The sequence below is a fragment of the Tenrec ecaudatus genome, chromosome 4, assembly GCF_050624435.1.
Source record: "Tenrec ecaudatus isolate mTenEca1 chromosome 4, mTenEca1.hap1, whole genome shotgun sequence".
In the NCBI taxonomy this organism is placed as follows: domain Eukaryota; kingdom Metazoa; phylum Chordata; class Mammalia; order Afrosoricida; family Tenrecidae; genus Tenrec; species Tenrec ecaudatus.
In genome coordinates, this window is record NC_134533.1 from 116,199,035 (window position 1) to 116,219,379 (window position 20,345).

At 45.1% G+C, this 20,345-nt stretch overlaps 1 protein-coding gene across 1 annotated transcript in view; it reads left to right on the forward strand.

Annotated features, from left to right (window-relative positions):
• Positions 1-210: 210 nt before the first annotated feature.
• PAFAH1B2 (platelet activating factor acetylhydrolase 1b catalytic subunit 2) overlaps positions 211-20,345 on the forward strand; it is a 30,749-nt gene continuing 10,614 nt past the window's right edge. The window contains exons 1-3 of the mRNA XM_075546637.1: positions 211-397; positions 10,762-10,849; positions 20,007-20,096. Coding sequence (XP_075402752.1) covers positions 10,769-10,849; positions 20,007-20,096 — 171 coding nt within the window. The 5' untranslated portion in view covers positions 211-397; positions 10,762-10,768. The remainder of the gene's footprint in view (positions 398-10,761; positions 10,850-20,006; positions 20,097-20,345) is intronic.

The window sequence follows — 20,345 nt, forward strand, 5'->3', positions numbered from 1 at the left end:
CCGAGCCAAATCCCGCAGACGACTTGCAAAGCAGAGGGCAGGATGGAGAACAAAGCGGGGACCCCGCGGGGCGGGGCGGGGCGGGACACCTGGGCGTCCGCCGGCGGCTCCCGCAGAGGGGCAGGGCGCAGCGCCCGGGGCCACGCACAGGCCGGCGGCGTGGGGGCGGGACTTCCGGGGGCCGGCTGCCGGAGTGGCAGGGGAACCGGAAGTGGAGGCGCTGCTGCTGGTGCTGGGGCCGGAGGAGGGACGCGTCGGAGCGGGGCCGCCGGGACTGAGCGAGCGAGGGAGCGAGCGACAGACGCGCCACCCGCCGACGCCGCAGCCGCTTGGGGCCCGCACGGACCCTTCACCTGAGAGAGTGCATCCAGAGTCGCCAGGAGCCGGTGACTTCGAGGTGAGGCCGCGATTTGTTATTGTGAGAAGCCCGCCGTCTCCCCTCCCCCACTGCCCCGCGCCCCTCCCCCCGCGCCACCACTTCCCCGCCGGGCCCTTGGGGGTCTCCCGCGCGCGCCTTCTCCGCCGCTCGCCGTCCGGGTAGAGCCATTTCCCCCGCACCCCGCTCCCAGACCTGTCGGCTTCCCGCTGCCGCCAGCCCGTTCTTCAGCCCCGCCTTTCCCCGTTGAGGATGGTGGCGGCGGGGCCGACCTCCCTTCCCGTACACACCCCCTGGAGGAGGCCTCCCCGCACCCCCAGCTCCCAGCGCCCCTTGGCCGCTTGTTCGCGCCTGCCCGTACCATTTGTGGCAGTTCTCCTCGTCTCGGGCTCAGCTGTTGCCTCAGTTCCTGAGGTTGCATCTCTGACCCATCTCGCCCTTTTCCCGCGGGGCCATTAACGTGGGCCCTGACCAGTCCCTCGGCTCATTTTTAACCAGGCACTTTTTCCTCCCTCTTTCGTGGAAAAATTTCAACTCTTGTGCAACTTCTCCGTTTCCTCCTCCAACGTATTCAAAAGACCCCCCTAGACTGTCATGACTCAGAAGCGATTGTTTCCTAGGGGACCGTCCAGTCCAGCACCCCATTTTAGAGACAGGTCGGCGATTTACCTTACCCCAGGTCATGCAGCTGTTTGTTAACCAGCTGGTAGGTAGGTTTTTTTAGGTGCCTTACTCCCGCTTCACGGCAGTGCCTTCTGGTTTATACATTTGATTGATCGCAGGCATGAAGACTGCCTGCTCCTTACATCAGCTTTCCAAAGCAGGACTTCCAGAGTTTATGTACAGCAATACTCTCTTTAAAGGAGACAGGGAAGTCCACCTGGGGACTCATTTGGTCAGCTTTAAATATGAGGAATTTGGGTGATAGGTAAAGGTGTAGACAAAGATGAAAGGAAACAGGACTAGCATTTGAATATCCCTGAGACTGGGATGGTGGCCTGGTAGGGTGCGCATTGGGCCAGCAGGGCAGGCTGGGAATTTCAAACCCACGAGCAGCTCTATGGAAGAAAAATGAGTCTGCCCCAAAGATGTACAATCCTAGAAACGCAAAGGATCGATCGAAGAGTACCCTGTCCTATTGGGTCAGTAGGAGACCTAGAGCCAACTTTGTGTCTTTTAACTTCTTCTCCTGGTTGCATAGAGGTTCCCTCTGTGTAGATCAGCCTAGCCGGGGCATAGCAAATGACTGTGTGTTAATTTCTTGGCCTGCGCATTGGATAATAAATTATGGATGTGCTGAATTCAGGATGAAGCGCCGCCTTCCTTTTCAGATTAACCTTGCCAACTCCCTGTGACAATGAAGTGCAGTCCCCCCTTCCCCCCCAAACTGTCTCCTGGTTCAAAAGAAATAAACATCCCTAGGGTTAGGGTTAAAGAAATAGAAAAAAAATTAAAAAGAAAGAAACATCCCACTCAGTTTGAGATTTTGTAACTCTTTTGTTTAAAAATGGCCCTCTACGATACTGGAATTGGCATCGAGGAATTCTGGTTCTTTACTGTTAAAATACTGGTATTATACTGTTAAGGCCCATGTAGAGAACATGGAGACAGTAGGGACCCTGGGAATGAAACCTCTGGAGTAGGTTGTTCCATATGTGCGGTTTGTGTTGTCTGTCAGAAGGTAATGATTTGCTCCACCGTGCAATGACTGTGAATCAGTAAGGTAGACGGGAGTCACATCTCTCTGTGGGTTCCTGCTTAAAAAAATCACCGATTACAGTGTTCTCCATTCTGAAGACCTCTCTGTTTTACTATTGCCTTCTACCTGGGGCAGGGCACCCAAAAGTTGCCCAGCTTTTTATGGCCTGCCACAGTCTGAGAGGCGTTCCTTGAGCGGCTAACCGGAAGGAAGCTCGGCAGTTTGAAACTACCAGCGGCCCCATGGGAAAGATGAAATTTTTCACTCCTGTACAGAATTCAGAGTCTGGGAAGCCCACAGGAGCAGTTCTCCCTGTCCTGTAGGGTTCCTGTGAGTCGAATCAACTCAGTGGCAGTATGTGAGTGAGCACAGTCTGAGGATCCCTGGTGGTGTATTAGGTTACATGTTGGGCTGCTAACTACAAGGTCAGCAGTTGAAGACCACCAGCCACTCTGCAGCAGACAGATGAGGGTTTATGCCTCAGTAAAGATTGACAGCCTTGGAAACCCACAGGGGCAGTTCTCCCTTTCTTATAAGGTTGCTGTGACTTCGAAGTGAAGTGACTTGATGGCCATGAGTTTGAACACAGCCTGCTCGCTAGGTAGCAGTTCTTGACTCGGTCTTTTTTTCTCTCCCTGACTCTTCATTTTTATTGTAAAGAATATGTAGTCTCCAGGTGGCACAGTGGTTACACTTTGGGCTGCTAACGGGTAGGTTAGCAATTCAAAACCACCACCTACCTGCTTTGTGGAGAAAATGAGGCTTTCTACCCCCACAGTTGCAGTCTCAGACACTCACATAGGCAGCTCTGCCCTGTCTTACAGGTGTGCTGTGAGATGACACTGACGGGGAAGCAGGGAGTTTTGAGGAATTGTGCATTTCCATCCTGATTCTTAGGGCTTGCATGTGCTTGTGGCTCAGTTATCCTTTCCCTTCTATTTGAAAATGTTACCAACGCACAGGCATCAGTAAAACTATGAAAGCTACTTTGTATTGTAAGGTTTTTCATTTGGCAAAATCGGACAAAACTCAAGTGTCTGAGGCACAAAGAAACAAGCTTTCACTCAGCTTCTTTGCTCTTCTGGAGGTGGGGGTGGGGGTAGTATTCACCCACTGCCGTGGAGTCCATTTGGGACTCCGAGCAGCCCTGGAGAGGATTTCGGAGGTGGGACATCTTTCCAGGAGCAGAGAGCCGCATCCTTGTCCCACGCACGGAATGGCTGGTAGGCGGGGGGTTTGACTAAGCAGCCCATTGCTTATCTGACAGCACCACCAGGGTTTATAGTTAAGGGGGCTAGGAGACCAGATAATTGGGAATATTTTTCCATCTCCCAATCATACCTGCCCTGTAACCTCAAATACATGATACTTTGTTCCCCAATTTCCGTGTCCAAATAATTTTTGTTGTTTTTCCTATGAAGAGATTTAGGACCAAGGTTGAAGGGTTCTGCTCAGGAAATAGGTTTTCATAGAAAATAGAAGCAAATCAACTTGCTAAGTTCAGATGTATCACTTTCACAAACCCAAAGGCAAACTGACAGCCACTAATTTGAACTGGAGCCGTAGACTTTATTTAGGTTTTCCCAGGTTATCGAGCTATAGAGGAGCAGTGACGCCAGGAAGCAGCTGGCCGGCTTGAACGGCTGCCCTTGAAATTGGCAGCCCAATGTTTTTCCACCAGGACTCCTTATGGTCCCATGCAAGCTTTTCTATATAAAAGCCTAATGCCCTCTGCTGAAGAGTACGTATGCATTGAATATTCAGTGGAAGATTTGGGGAGAAGTAAATAGGGTTTAGAAGTGAGTTTAGCCTGAGTTCATATCCAAGCTCTCCTACTCATGAAGGGCATCCCTTAAGTCTCTGAACTTCAGTTTTATTTAATAACAAAAAAACTAAAACAATGTCTTGTAAGCAACCAGTTCTTAGTGAATGTGTATTGCGGTGATTATTTTAGATCAGTTTATTTGTTGGTTGAGTTCTGAAAATCTGTGTCTGTAAGTTGATCATAGAGCTAAGAAAACTCCACTGCTGGCAAGTAGATCGTGACTAAATGGCCCCAGAGGGAAGAATGGGTTTTCTGAGGCTGTAAATCTACAGAAGCCAACTGCCTGTCTGTCTTTTGGGGAGCCACTGGGCAGTTTGTTTTGCCAGCCTTTCAGTTAGTAGCTGGGTGCTAACCCCATTGCACAGCAGGGCTCCTGAAGATCTGAAGAAATCCTAAACGAACATTAATCTAGACAGTGGAGTATATGCACCAGGGAATGTAAAAGACAATCCATTGGAACACCAGGGTAAGTAAAAAAGTACTGCTGTCTGGTTTCAGTTCTTACATGCCGTGGTTTTAAAAAATGATTTAAAAACTCGTCTCTGTGATCAGTGGGTGCCTGCAGTAATCAATTCACTTGTCTCATTATGGGAGTTGACCGTCTCACTCCCTCAGAGCAGCTGATGAGCTTGAACCACTGAACTTGTGGTTAGCAACTCAGTGTCTAACCCGCAGTGCCACCAAGGTTCCTTTTTATCAGACAAGAGCACACCATGTACAATGTCTCAGGAGGTAGTTTCTCAATAGAGATCAAGAAGAGGCCAAGTGATTGAAGAACAGGAAAGCATAAGAGGGTGAGTCAAGAAGGCTCGCTATTGACCCATAGAAAACTCCATGAAACAAATATTAAATTGTGTTGCTATTGTTTCTCAGTCTGTCTTCTCTCGAGGTCTGTCATTTCTGATGGCAGTGTTTTCATCTCTAACCTTTCTCCCCAAAGAATTCTGCACTCTTCAATTTATACCACGTCCAAAGGGCAGTCTTGACTCCTTAAGGCACTCAAGTTGTGCTCCTTTGAAATTTTCTTTGCGTTTGGAGAGCAAAAAGCAGTCTGAAGGGGCAAGGTTGGGGCTGGAGGGTGGTGGGATAGGGTAAGGTTTCCCAGTGAAATGCTCACAGGACAGTGCTTACTACTCTGGATGAATGAACAGGTGCGTGGTCAGGATGTGGGGGAAATTCCTTGGCACAATATTCCTAGGATCTTTCTCACCAATGTAGTTTTCAAATATCTTTAAATTTTGAACTACTGTGACCTTGACCATATCTACCAAGATTATCCCTTTAGCGTAAGGTGACCAGATTTTAACATTGGTAAAGCGGGACACTAGTGGGACACCATTGATACAACTTATATCCTGGCAAAATAGCCACATGGCAGCCGAGAACTGTATACCCTAGCTTGTCGTGCATTCTTTCCAAAAATCGGGACTTTAAAAAAAAATGTTAAAAATTGGGACGTCTGGTCACCTTACTCTAGAGCCCTCTTAAAATAGTCTCCCCAGCTTTCTGGGTTGTTCTCTGCTGTGAATTTGGCCCAGTCGATTCCTCTCAGAAACCACTGTTTGGATTGGATCGTTCGTTTTATTTTTTGAAGGCACCCCAAGGAAACTAACAAATGTATTGCTGAGAGTCCTTGTCTGCTAACATCCACTGATCGCTGAGACAGGTTTAAATGCTTTTTGTCTAGTATAAATCCATGCGTGTGTGAACTTGAACCCTGGTGGTCATATGTTTTGTGTATACCTTAGTGTACACTCACACACACACTCACACTCACATTCTGTGCTGGATAGGTTTTGAAATGTCCTTTTTGACCATGCGTGCAACGCCATTCCTCTTCAGTGTGTCATTCCCAACATAGTAAAGCATACCATCTTCTAACTAAAAATTACCAATACCAGCCCATTTCAGCTCACTAACACCTAGAGTATTGATGTTTATGTGTCCTGTTTCATTTTTAACTTCCACTTTTCTAGATGGTTACTTCATATGTCCCATGCTCCAATTCTTGGTGGATGTACGAATGAGCTCTTCTCCTTTTGGGACGTACCCCATCCGCAAACGAAGTATAGTCCTGAAGGCTGTACTCCCCCAGGCTTTACTCCTTCCCACGCATTGTAGTCGACTCTGAGAAGGCAGCTCTTAAATCATATTTTGAGTCCCTTCCTTCTTGAGGAGGTTGGTGGCATAGTGGTGATGGGTTGGGCTGCTAATCACAAGGTCAGCAGTTCCAAACCACCAGCCACTCCTTAGGAGGAAGATGGGGCTTTCTACTTCCATAAAGAGTTACAGTCAGGCAGTTCTACCCTGTCCTGTAGGGTCGCTATGAATTGGCATAGACTCAGTGGCAGAGTCTGATTTTTTGGTTCCAACCTAAGGGACCTTCCTTCTGCCACTCTCTCTGACCATGCTCTGCGTCTCTGCATTAGGTTTTCAGTAACTGAGTGTTTCAGACCTTACACAGAGGATTTCCATTAGCTTATTCCTTGAAGTAGACAGCCTTCATTCGATGTCTGTGTTTAGCCTGGAAGCTCTGCTGAAACCTGTTCACTTTGGGTGACCCTGCTGGTACTTGAAGAGCCCCCGTTGATACCAAAATTACAAGTACCCAAGCCCTTATCTCAAATGTCATGGTGTTTGCATCTAACCCACACAGTCCTCCTGTATACTTTAAATCACCTTGAGGTTACTCTTCATACCTCATGCAATGTAATGCTATCTGAATTACACTTTACAGATCCAGCTTAGCCTTGGAGGGATTACTTTGACCACTTACATTTCCCCTCCCACCACTATTTACTCTCTGCTGAGAGTGCGAGCGAGCCAGCCCTGGTGATTCGAATACCAGCGACCTGGACTCCCCAGCTGCTCGAGGGGATAAAGATGGGGTAATCTGCTCTGTCAGGATTCCATCCTTACATCCTCCGGAGCAGTCCTCCTCTGCTATGGAATTGCTATGACCTGCAACCTGAGAGTCAGAATTCCTTGTGGTAATGAGTTGGATTTGGGTGGCACTTGGTTAAGCATTTTTGGCTGGTGGTTAGGGTTTACCGCACTGTGCTTGTGAAGACACTTGTGGAAATCTGCTTCTAAAAGCCCCGGTCTTGACAACCCTCTGGATCAGATCTGTTCTGTGCGCCTGAGCTCCCCATGAGCTGCTTGCTGTCGACGCCACAGCAGCGAAGGGCGACGGCAGGGTTTTATTTCAGACCGAGTGTTATTTAGGGTTGGCCTTACTGGTGTGGGCAATCGGTTACTAGTCTTCAATAATTTCTCGTGAGTGAAGACATGCTTCCATGTCTAGGACCGGCTGTTTCCGGATTCTGAAAAACTACCACCTCGACAGCCCCTGTGCTTTGCATGCCTTGTAAATACGTACTGAAGATATGTCACTGAGTCCCTTTCCTGAGAAAGCTGAGCTGTGTTTGACATTGGCTGGGAAGGGAAAATAGATTGCCCACAAAGAGTATGTCTTCCTTTTTTCTGTAAGTGACTATGAGGATACTAGCAGATTGGCATAAATGCAAGTCTTTCCTTTTTCATTTCTCTCACACCACCTCCATTGGACTGCTAACCACACAGTCGGTCGTTCAAACCTACTATTGGTTCCATGGGAGGAAAAGGACACTCTGCTCCTATGAAAATCCACAGTCCAAGAGACCCTATACAGGGCCACTATGAGTTGGAATTGAATTGACCCAGTAGCTGTGGGTTTGGTGTTTTGGTTTTACTATCAGCTGCAAAAGCCAGCATCTCTCTCCCTGACGCTAACCACCTGAAGCTAGGTCAGAGCTCACAAGTTAAGTATGTCCTTCCAGTTGACAGTCAGGAGGCTTCCAAGAACACCTCTCAATTCTGATCAGCTCTAGGTTTAAAGTTTAGGAGTATCTTCACCCGGGTCACAGGCCACTTAACTGCAGCCCTGTTGGCACTTCGTACTTTCTTTAAACCCAACTCAGTGCTATCGAGTGAATTCTCATCTTGGGAGATCACATAGGATAGAGTAGAACCGCTCCCCGGGGATTTGAAGATGTAAGTCTTTTTGTGGACAGGTGGCTCCATCTTTCTCCCTTGGAGCAGCCCAAAGCAAACTAGAGAGCCCATTCGGTCATTGTGTCCAGTAGTGACACTATGGAACAACTCACAGACCACTCTCGACGTACAATGCCGGCTTTATTTTAAAGGAAGTGCATCGTGTGAGGTCTGGGAAGTGCCCAAAGTGAAGACAGCTTGGTCCAAAGGAACCTCAGCATCCTCCGGAGAGCAGGTGTGTCGTGCAAACTCTAGCTCCTCTTCCTTGTTACTGGCTCTTAGCAGGTGATCATGAGTAGGCCCTAAGAACTGAGGGTTTGTTGTTGTCAGGTGCCGATGGGTCATCCCTTTGTACAACAAACAAACAATGCCAGCCTGGTCCGGTGCCACCCTCACAATTGTTCTTATCTTTGAGCCCATTGTTGCCACCATTGGGCCTGTCAATCCATCTGGTCAAGGACCTCGCTCTTTTTCAGGGCCCCCTCTCCAGGGACTGCTCTCTCCTGACAGCATGTCCAAAGAACATGAGACAAAGTCTCACCATCCTTGCCCCTAAGGAGCATTCTGGCTGTACTTCTTCCAAGACAGAGTTGTTCTTTTGGCAGTTCACAATACTTCAGTATTCTTCTCCAGTACCGTCGTTGAAATGCATCACATCTTCTTCAGTCTTCCTTATTCAGTGTCCAGCTTTCACGTGCATATGAAGTGATTGAAAACACCATGGCTTGTGGAAAGACCGCATTTTGGAGGTAAAATTAACATAAGCCCCACCCCACCCCAAACACCAGAATTTTCTCTTCTCATCGTCTTTTGCATCTGTGAAATGCCTTCTCATGTCTGTAGTGTATGCTCCAGAATTGCTCAAAAATAGTCTGGATTTTGTATTTGTTTTCTGGGAGATCAGCCCCTCTAACTTTCCTGGATTTCATTCAGTTCGTCCGCACTCTCAGATGCTATATTTAGTTAGGTTCGTTGCTACTAAAATTTTCTTAGTGGAGACATGTCAAAAATGAAAACACTCAGGAAGCATTTGTCCAAAACCAGTGCCAGGATCTATGGCTACTTTTATTATATCCCATAGGGTCTCTATGAGTCAGAATAGACTCCAAGGCAGTGGGTTTGGTTTGGTTTGGTTTGGTTTGTTTTAGGGGCTGGGTGGTGGGTGGGTTTTGATGGTATAGTTCTGTTATGTTTAGAAATCAGTGGTGTCTACTGCCATTGAGTACATGCCGACTCATAATGATCCCATAGGGCAGGGTAGTACTGCCCTTGTGGGTTTCCGAGACTAACTTCTCCCACCCTTTGCTACATAATTCTGAAGTAATTCCAGCATCCTTAGAAGCTCTGATGTAAGTTTCATTGTACTGTAGGTGTCACTTGACACTTAGCACACATATAGTGAGTAGCCTTGGCAGTGTAGTGGGTTACGAATTGGGCTGCTAGCCACAAGGTCAGCAGTTTGAAACCACCAGCCACTCTGAGGGAGAAAAATGAGGCTTTCTACTCCTGTAAAGAGTTAAAACTTAGAAAACCATGGGACACTTCTGCTCTGTCCTAAAGGGTCGCTTTGAGTCAGAATTGACTGTGTGGCAGTGAGTTTGAGGGGTTTTTTGAATACACGTAATCATGAAAAATTACTAGAGGTGCAAAACATACTCTTTTTTGTTGACATTTTCGAATGCTCGGTTTATTCACTGCAAACACATCAAACCATCTAAAAATAAGTCAAATTACTAAGGATAAAAGGATTGGGGCAAGTGTGAGCATAAGGGCATAACAACAGCACTCTTCACACACATCACTCTAGCATCACAGTCCCAACAAGCATTGCCTTCATCGGTGTGCTCACCCCAGGTAGAATTGGGAAGAGCAGGAGTTGATGTCTCCTAGGTTCCTAGTTCTTTAAAAAGTCAGTGTCTGTCTCTCCCCAGGTTTACATGGACAACTTGGCTGGTTCTTTGACGTATTCACTGTCCCAGTCAAGTATTTTTTTTTTTTAAATCATTTTACTAGGGGCTCATACAACTCTTAACACAATCCATACATGCATCAATTGTGTAAACCACATTTGTACATTTGTTGCCCTCATCATTCTCAAAACATTAGCTCTCCACTTAAGCCCCTGGCATCAGGTCTCATTTTTTTCTCTCCCTCCCTGCTCACCCCTCCCTCATGAACCCTTGATAATTTATAAATTATTATTTTGTCATATCTTGCCCTGTCCGACGTCTCCCTTCACCCACTTTTCCGTTGTCCATCCCCCAGGGAGGGGGGGTCACATGTAGATCCTTGTAATCCAGTCTCCCTTTCCAACCCACCCTCCCTCTACGTGCTGAGTATCGCCACTCACACCATGGGTCCTGAAGGGATCTTCCACCCTGGATTCCCTGCGTTTCTAGTTCCTTTCTGTACCAGTGTCCATCCTCTGGTCTAGCCAGACTTGCATGGTAGAATTGGGATCATGATGGGGGCGGGGAGAGGAAACATTTAGGAGCTAGAGGAAAGTTGTATTTTTCGTCGTTGCTACATCGCACCCTGTCTGGCTTGTCTCTTCCTGCAAAACATATTCTTGAACCAGATGTTTTTAATTCAGTGCATTGTTTGTAAATGATATTCAGAACTATCTTGAAGTTAGTGCTGATAGATATTTGTGTGATACTTAAGAGTCTTGGGACTCTTCCCTACTGTAAATGAACTCTAGTTTTAACTTCTAGGAAAAGCCATGGTGAAACTGAAATGATTATTTTAAAGCGGATGTGTAATATGTAAGTCATAACAAATAAGCACCCCATTAATGACTGAACCATGACGTAAGCTTTCTTTTCCCAGGTGTAGAATGAGCCAAGGAGATTCAAACCCAGCAGCTATCCCACATGCAGCCGAAGATATTCAAGGAGATGACAGATGGATGTCTCAGGTAAAGGACACGCAGGTGGATGAGTTGTGAGAAGTGAGGCCGTCCTCACCAACGTTGCAAGCAGGTCTTTTAAACAGAACCTATTACTGCCAATAAAAATCCAACATTGGAAATGCCCTGCCTATTCATCAGTCTGATGTCAGAACTGAACAATATTTTCAAAGCCTGGTATTGCTCTTAATATCTAAAAAGGTTACTGATTCCGCCTCCAAGCTTTTCCATTAGAGGGTAAATTCAACATTTTACAAATATTACAAAAATTGTCAAAGGACATATTACTTTACCTAAGTCCACTGATTGCTAGTGTTGTGCCACATTTGCCTAATTGCCTTGCGTGTGCATGCGTACGTGCGTGCGAACCTCAGAAGAAGGGCTGGTGATCTAGTGAAAAACCAGCCAGTGGAACACCCTGTGGAGCACAGTCTATTCCAACACACGTGCGGATCGGGAGTTGGAACTGACTTGATGGCATATACCTGGTATATACCAACATTGTGGAGGGTTCTGAGCCGTTTGAAAGTAAGTTCCCTCCATCACTCCCCTTTACCTTTATTTATTTGAATTCACTGTGGATCGGATGGAGGTAGAACTAGTCCATTCAATAATTCATACACAGTTTGTTTAATCTCATTGATTGTAATCTCTACAATGTAGTATCACTTACCTCACTTCCTCCCTGTGTGTCCTGTTTTCATTCCTTCCTTTCTAACCCTTCTGAACTTTGACCTTGGGTCAGTGCTACCCTTTTGATCTCCCATGGTTCAGTATTCGAAGACATAGGTTCCCAAACTTATTTGGCCCACTGTACCTTCAAAAATAAATTTACCCAGCATCCCCCTGGCAATTAAAAACGTTTGTACTTTCACCCATAATCCAAGATAAAGTGTAAGTATCTGCTTTTGCAGCCCCCCTAGATCATTAGGGGGTGGGATGGTTAGTCTCACTCACTTGGAAAGGACTATTCTATGGTGTGTGTACCTCCCTATAGACTTCTTTATTGTTTGGCTGAACAGAGAGCTGTGGAAGGTGACCTTAAGGGGCATAACTTCTGAGATTCCATCACCCTATCCAGCCAGTAAGCCAGTCTGTTTTATGATTTTGAGGTTTGTTTATTTTATTAAATATTTTTTAGTTATATTAATCATACAACTCTTATCACAAGCCACCATACATCCATTGTGTAAAGCACATTTGTACATTCCTTGCCCTCATCATTCTCAAAACATTTGCTCTCCACTTAGCCCCTGGCATTAGCTCCTCATTTTTTCTCTTCCCTCCCCCCTTCCCCATCCCTCATGAACCCTTGATAATTTATAAATTATTATTTTGTCATATCTTGCACTGTCTGACGTCTCCCTTCACCCACTTTTCTGTTGTCCGTCCCCCAGAAAGGAGGTTATATGTAGATCCCTGTAATTGGTTCCCCCTTTCCACGCCACCTTCCCTCCAACCTCCTGGTATTGCCACTCTCACCACTGGTCCTGAAGGGATCATCCATCCTTGATTCTCTGTGTTTCCAGTTCCTATCTGTACCAGTGTACATCCTCCGGTCTAGTCAGATTTGTAAGGTATAACTGGGGTCATGATAGTGGATGGAGAGGAAGCATTTAGGAACTAGAGGAAAGTTGTATGTTTCATTGTTGCTACACTGCACCCTAATTAGCTTGTCCCTCCCCATGATCCTTCTGTATGGGGATATACAGTGGCCTACAGATGGGCTTTGGGTCCCTGCTCTGCGCTCCGCCTCATTCATAATGATAGATTTTTTTTGTTCTTTGTTGCCTGGTAACTCATCCCTTCTACACCTTGTGATCACACAGGCTGGTGTGCTTCTTCCATGTGGGCTTTGTTTCTTCTGAGCTAGATGGCCGCTTGTTTACCTTCAAGCCTTTAAGACCCCAGACGCTGTATCTTTTGCTAGCCGGGCACCATCAGCTTTCTTCACCACATTTGCTTATGCGCCCATTTGTCTTCAGCGATCTTATCAGGGAGGTGAGCACACAATTATATGATTTTTTTGTTCCTTGATGCCTGATAATTGATCCCTTCGCACATCATGATCATGCAGGCTGGTGCGCTTTTTCCATTTGGGCTTTGTTGCTTCTAAGCTAGATGGCCGCTTGTTAACCTTCAAGCCTTTAAGATCCCAGATCTATATCTTTTGATAGCTGGGCACCATCAGCTTTCTTCACCACATTTTGCTTATTCATCCACTTTGTTATCAGTGATTGTGTTGGAAAGGTGAGCATCATAGAATGACAGTTTAATAGAACAAAGTGTTCTTGCATTGAGGGAGTACTTGAGTGGAGGCCCAATGTCCATCTGCTACCTTAATACTAAACTTATAAATATATACATATAGATCTATTTCCCCATCCACATATATAAATATATTTACATGTGTACATGCCTTTATTTAGACCTCTATAAATGCCCTTTGTCTCCTAGCTCTTTCCTCTATTTCCTTTGACTTTCCTCTTGTCCCACTATCATGTTCAGTCTTCATTTGGGTTTCAGTAATTTATCTCGGCTACATTACCCTTGATCACACCCTACCAGGCCTCCTCTTGATATGGATCACTTGTTGTTCCCTTGTCCCTGGGTTTGTTAATATCACTACCTTTCCCCTTACCTCCCTCTCTCCCATGTCCCCCTGAACTGTCGGTCCCATTGTTTTCTCCTCCAGATTGTTCATCCAGCCTCTTATTTAGACAGACCGGGAGGTTTTTTTTTATTGTGAAATATTTATTTTTAGTTACAAATAAATGAAATTTTGTCTTGAAGCATGGTGTAACATGAGTAACAGTCTTTATGCCGGCCGGTGGTACTCGTATGTGGGCGTCTCTGCATGTAGGTGGACCCTCCTACAGATGGATAGAGAGGAGCTGTGTCTCAGTTCCTAAGACATTGGAAATGCGTGTTTTCTGATGGTCTTAGGCAACCTTTGTGAAAGGGTTTTTTGACCTCCAGGTTGAGAACCACTGTATTTTTTTTTTTAATCTCACTGGGGGCTTGTACAACACTCATCACCATCCATGCATCAGTTGAATCAGGCATGTTTGTACATATGTTGCCCTCATTCTCTTTTTTTGTTGTTGAGAATATGCACAGCATAACATCCACCAATTCAACAGTTTCTACATGTTCAATTCAATGCTTCTGATCCGTATCTACTCGAGTGTAAGCCGACCCAAATATCAGCCGAGGCCCCTAGGTTTACCACAAAAACTATAAAAAATGTGCTGGAAAACTCGGCTTATACTCGAATGTGTACGGTCTGTATTGTTTGAATTGTGTAAGCTTTCTCACCCACCTCTTCTGAGCCTCTCCTCCAGGTACATGAGTTCACTGCTCCCATAAAGTGTTGGTCTCATCTTTCCAAGTGCTCTTGTAGATAGTTCTTAAGAGAGCATAATGCTCATGGCAGGGACATTTTCTTTTTTATGACAGGCATTTTTAGCTGGTTAACCGAGACTAATCTTTACTGAACCACTCTGCCACCAGAGATTTTTCCATGGCGGGAACCCACTGACACCGAGGCATTTCCAGCTCAACCCTGTGGGGGGTTTCCACAGCTGTCAATCTTTATAGGGACCAGCAGCTTCATCTTCCTCCTGCAGAGTGGCTGATGGGTTTGACTCCACAGGAGGGAATAACAAGTAAATACAACCTGCTGTCCTGCGTGGGTTGTGGGAACAGACAGACGAGCATTGGTTTAGGAAGTATTTCTCAGTGTTGGCTTCGTGGTTTTGATTGATGTACCATCTTTATATAAGATGACAACTCATGGGAGGAAGCTGGGCAACAGGACCTGCAAAGTGCTAGAAAGTTAGATGAACGGTTGTTTTTCAGGAGGTGAAAGGCACAGATACTGTGTCTACCACCACCTCAGGAATTTAATCAGTGAAGTCTAGAACACGGCAGATTACAGAGGTCAAATATAACCCTATTTTGCCAGATGTGGGGGGGTCGGAGCTGGGAGGGCAGTGAGGAATTAAGAGAGTTGAACATGTTTTGCCTTTTAAGAATTATAGAAACAAATTGGATCCAGGTTTAAAAAAAACATTTAAATTTGGGGAAATTTAAATACTTGCATGTTTAACTGATGATATTAAAGGATTACTGTAAAAAATTGTCATGAAATTGCCATGTGGTTTTACGTATGTATTTAAGACATTTCAAGATCTGCTTCTTGAAATATAGATGAAGTGACTTGCCTGCAGTGTGCATCTGATTAGCCTGGCAGGGGGCAGGGCAGGCAGTTGAGACTGGGACTGACATACACCTGTCCAGAAGTTAAATGTTTGTGACAGCTTGGGGTTCGTTGTGTTACTCTCTGTACTTGTATGTGTTTGACATGCTCCATGAGTCTCTTTTTTGCCACACGGAGGCAAAGCCCTGGGGGAGTGCAGCAGAACAGCAAGGGAATGGAGTGGCAAGGTCCCCAGGGAATGCAGAAGGTGGACTTTGGGGCCAGGGTGTGGTGCCCCAACAGACTGGACTGGAAAACACTCCTAAAGGCCAACAAACGATCCTTGAACTAATTACCAAAAAAAAAAAAAGAGAGAGAGAGAGAGAAAGTCTTGTTTTTTTAGATAAAAAGGTTATATTTACAAGTTTTATTATTAACAAACAATGCAAATCATAATAAGATAAGTGAATATTAACCAAAAAAGGAAGGCTCACCCCCAGACTAAGGGAACATATGCAGTGCATATTATACTGCTAAACAGACAGAAAAACCAAACCCAGCTGCCGCCGAGTGCACCCCATTGGTAGCAGCGTCCCAGCACCGAGGAGAAACGCCCCCGGCTCTCCGAAGCTGTGGGACTTTGTAGAAGCAGACCACCACGTCTTTCTCTTGCTCTGTTGCTACTGCTCACCTTTTCTTTCTTTTTCCATTTTCAGAACATTTTCTATTTGTGCTCATTTTTGTCAACTCCCCGTTTTCCCCCATCCTCCCCTGCCAGGCCTGGGCAGCCATCCATCCAGTCACTGTCTTGTAGACCCACCTGTCCTGGGTTGCATACACCATCATACAAAACAAAACCGCTTACCTTTTTGTTAGCTGCTGAACGTTTTACCTGCCGTGTTACTAGGGCTCCTGCATCTTGCAGGTACAGTACCAATATCTCTGTTATGGCTCCTAAGAATGTCCTCAAGATACCACTAGGTAAGCTTCTCCATTAGACAGTCCCACTGACAAGCATAACGGAAGGCATTTTAACTTTTTGTTTCCAAACAATATTAATGCAGGGAGTGGGAGGGGAAAGGAAGGAGGGAGAGAGATGCTGATACCCAGTGTATGTACACGCTCAGTGAAACAAGTTCTAGCTCTCTGCTGGAGATGATGTAGATTGGCACGTGGTTTCCTTGTTAAAAATGTGGGAGTGTAGCCACGGTTCACCAAAGTTTAACTGAATCCTGACCTGATATTCCCAACATAGGAAAATTAAAATACAGGTAGGTTTCTTGATGAGCATAGGAAAATTAAAATACAGGTAGCGCTCTTGAGCATATGATGTTTTGGAGCACGAGTTAACAGGAGGCTACTAGCAAGCCCACCAACACGAGGAGGGGGAGAGCACAGGGCAGGGGCATGGGTGGGCTCAGTAGAAGGTTGCATGGACAGCCTTTCCTTTTGTGGACGTGAGATGTGTGCAGCGAGAAGGAAGAATGCTTCCAGTATGATGCTACTCACTGCTGCTGAGTCGACCACAGAATAGAATTGCTGCCTCCTGAGGTTGTCTTGGTTGGAGCAGATTGCCAGGCCTTTCTCATGTGGCATTGCCAACCTTATGAAGAGTGGTGGAGGACCTGAGTTAGATGCAGATGTCTTGGCTGAGTTGAGTACCCACTGGCAGTCAGCCACTAGGCCCCTTCTTAGAACTTGAATCTTCACAATCCACAACAGTTGCTGTCAGATGAGAAACTAAGACTCTGCTTTTTTGCTCCTAAGACCACTGAACTAGTAAGTGGACAAGCTAACACTTGAACATGGGTTTTTCTGTCCTTAAGAAAGGGTAGGGGCATGTGAAAAACAGATAAGAAATTATGGAAAAATAATGGTGGGTTAAGATGCTAGGGTTATGGGAGTTTTGATTTTGTCTTCACTGTTTCCCCAAACTTGCTACAGTGCGAGTTTTGTACTTTAAGAGAAAATGTAAAGTTCTAGAAATTTTAGCCAAGCTTAAGTTCTGTAGCATCCAATAAACATGAGCTATTTGAGGGCGGTGGGGGTAGGGTAAAATGTTCTAAAATCAATTGTGGTAATCATCTTACACTTATTCCGGTATGATTGAGCAAATGAACTACTGAATTATGTGAGGGTTAGGTGCCCCCCAAAATGTACTAGAAACCATGAGCTATTTTATTAGTGTTGAAAAGTCATGAGAGCTGTTGTGTAGCAAGTTAGTATGTATGTAAAAGCACCTATTCTGCAGCCAAATTTTTATTTTTGCTCATCTTAGCTTTTGGTTTAAAAATTCTTACTGAAACAATAGTAATAAAACTTTAGTTTTGTTTGTGTGCACAAAATGGAAACAAAAAGTATTCCTTGTCTTACCACACAGAGAGAGAAATTGTTTGGATAAATTGTCAGATTGTTTCCAAACATATTTTTGTCTTTTTCCACTTTTACATAGGACCATTTGCCATTGTATCAGTTCTGACTTATGTCAACACAGGTGTGCCAGAGTGGGACTGTGCATTCCATGGAGGTTTCTCCTTCTTTGCTGTTTATTATGATTTCCTTTTATTACAAATACGCACAACAGAATATACACCAATTCAGCAATCCCTCTACATGCAGTTCATTGACACTGGTTTTGGTCTTTCAGTTGGCCTCCAGCATCACCCTTCTTTTCCGAATCGCTCATTCCCTGTTCATGAAGGCACTGTTCCCAAAGTTTCCTACCAAACTTTTAGGTTACTTTTATCAGTGTGAACCCATTATCTCTTTAAAAAGCACACTGTTCAAAGCAGTCATTGTGTGCTAGCAAAGCTCAACTGCTTGCTTTAAGACTCAAGGGAATATTTTTGTATTAAATTTAAAGGTGAGCAGGGAAACAGTTTGGGGGTTTGTTCAGCCTTCATTGCTCCAGAAAGTCTGGATTCCATGAGAATTTTCCATTGTGTCCCCTCCATTCCCCCCCATCCCCAACTGATTCTTTTGTAGAATCTTTGCTCAAAATGTTGAGCCAGTCACCTTTCATTTCTTCTAGTCTCATGGCAGAGGAGGCAATGGTTCATGGAGGCAGTTGGCCATAGATTCCATGTTCTGTTCCTGGTTCTCCTCCTTCCTCTGCTGCTCCAGATGATTGGAGACCAAAAGTATCTTGGATAGTTGCTTGCGAACTTTAAAAACTTAAAGACACTGTGCAGTGAATTAGGAGGTGGAAATAAACATATCAGACGAGTTAAATGGGCTATCTTATGAAACCATGACCCTAAACTTCCAAACCAAGAACCCAAGTCCCATAAGGGTTTGATTGTACCTAAGGGGCCTTTGTTTAGGGACAATTGTAACTCTATCATATAACTTATTGATAGCAATTACATTAATCAGTTGGGCTTTTTTTATCACTGTGGACCAAAACTCTGGATTCCATCATCAATATTCCCCCTTAACAACCCTCTCTTGCCCCTGATAATGAGTAAATTCTGGTCTCTGTACATTGGAAGAGCGTTTTGAGTCTTGAAGGCTTGAAGTCAAAACAAGTGGCCATCTAGCAGGGAAGCAACAAAGCCCACATGGGTGAATCACACCAGCCTGTGTCTGTGATCATGAGGTGTTGGCAGGATCAGGTATCAGGCATCAGAAGACGCAAAACAAACAATCATATCTATGCAAAAGAGGGGATCAGAGTGGAGATCCAAAGCCTATTTGTAGACACAATTGGACATCCCCTTACAGAAGGGTCACAAGGAAGGGAGGAGCCAGTCAGGGTGCAGTATAGCACCAATGAAACATACAACACTCCTCTAGTTCTTTAATGCTTCCTCCCTGCCACTACCATGACCCAGTTCTTCCTTACAAATCCAGCTAGACCGGAGCATGTGCACTGGTACAGTTAAGAGCTCTCAACATGCAGAATCCAGGACAGACTAACCCCTCAGGAACAATACTGGGAGTAGCAATTCCATGAGGGTAATGGGAAGGTGAGGGGCCAAGGGGGAACCAATCTCAATGATTGATGTATAACACCACCACGCCCTCCAAGGGGACCAACAACAGAGACAGCAGATGGTGTATATGAAAATGATAATTATGTTTTATCAGGGTCATGAGGGTGGGGGAGAGAAAAAAGTGATACCAAGGGCTCAAGTAGAAAGAAATACAATTGATGTATGGATTGTTATGAGATATAAGAGCCCCCAATAAAATGATTTATAAATATAGATGTATAAGAAAGTGGGGGAAACTGATCAATAAGGAATGATGTGTCTGGTGCCTCTATGGTTGCCATTGCTTATATCCTTTGACTTGTCTGGAAAGGTTTGAGTCCTTACTTACCGTGTCTCATGTCTAAGATTCGACAGTCACAGTCCATATTAAAAAATTCCAATAAAATATGTGGATCTTGCTGGGATACTTAAAAAAAAAAGCTATACATCTCTTGGGACAATTGGGGGGGGGATTTAGACTGAGTATTGATGTTGCTAGGATTATTGTTCAATTTCTTAAGTGACTTTATAAAATGTCTGAACTCTGAGGGAAATGCATTCGGAAATCTTTGGAGGTGGAACATCAAGACAATTTGCATCACATGTTTCAGTAAACAGACAGTCAATAGGGAAAACTAGAGGTGCTTAGTTTACAGGTGTTCCTTCATTGTATCAGTCTTCGGCTTTTCGATTGATCGGAAAGTTTCATACTGAGACTTGGGGACAAGGGTAAAATGATGTTTGTTTTAAAAGGTGTCTATTGGAATATCGGTAGAATTCTGGTGTGGGTGCATCTCTTAGGGTGATCTGTAGGGGGAGAGAGGGTAGAAAGCTCTAGCAGTTGATTGCAGATCTGAAGGGATGAGGCAAAACCACAGCAAAGGAGAAGATTGACAGGCGGGTCACAGGTTGGACCACTCACTTTCTAGGTCAGGAAATCTCACCCGGAAAGCAATGCCTGCTTCTCATGTTCTTTTCTTCCCCAAACCAGCACAACAGATTTGTCCTGGACTGTAAAGACAAGGAGCCTGAGGTCCTGTTTGTGGGCGACTCCATGGTGCAGCTAATGCAGCAATATGAGGTAAAGCGGGAGAGGGCTGTGGTTCCTGGCTTCTATTGCAGACTCGTTAAGCACTAACGCTTCTGTTCTGAGCTGAGCCTACAGACTTAGTTTGGACTCTTGAGAGAGCTCTAGTTCAGAGCAGTAAGAGAGAGCAGTCCCCTTATCTCCAGGGAGTCTTTGTGCCACCATGGGTGGGGCGACAAAAGGAGTTTTATTTATTGATTTTTAATAAGTCATTTATTGGGGGCTTGTACCACTCAACACCAT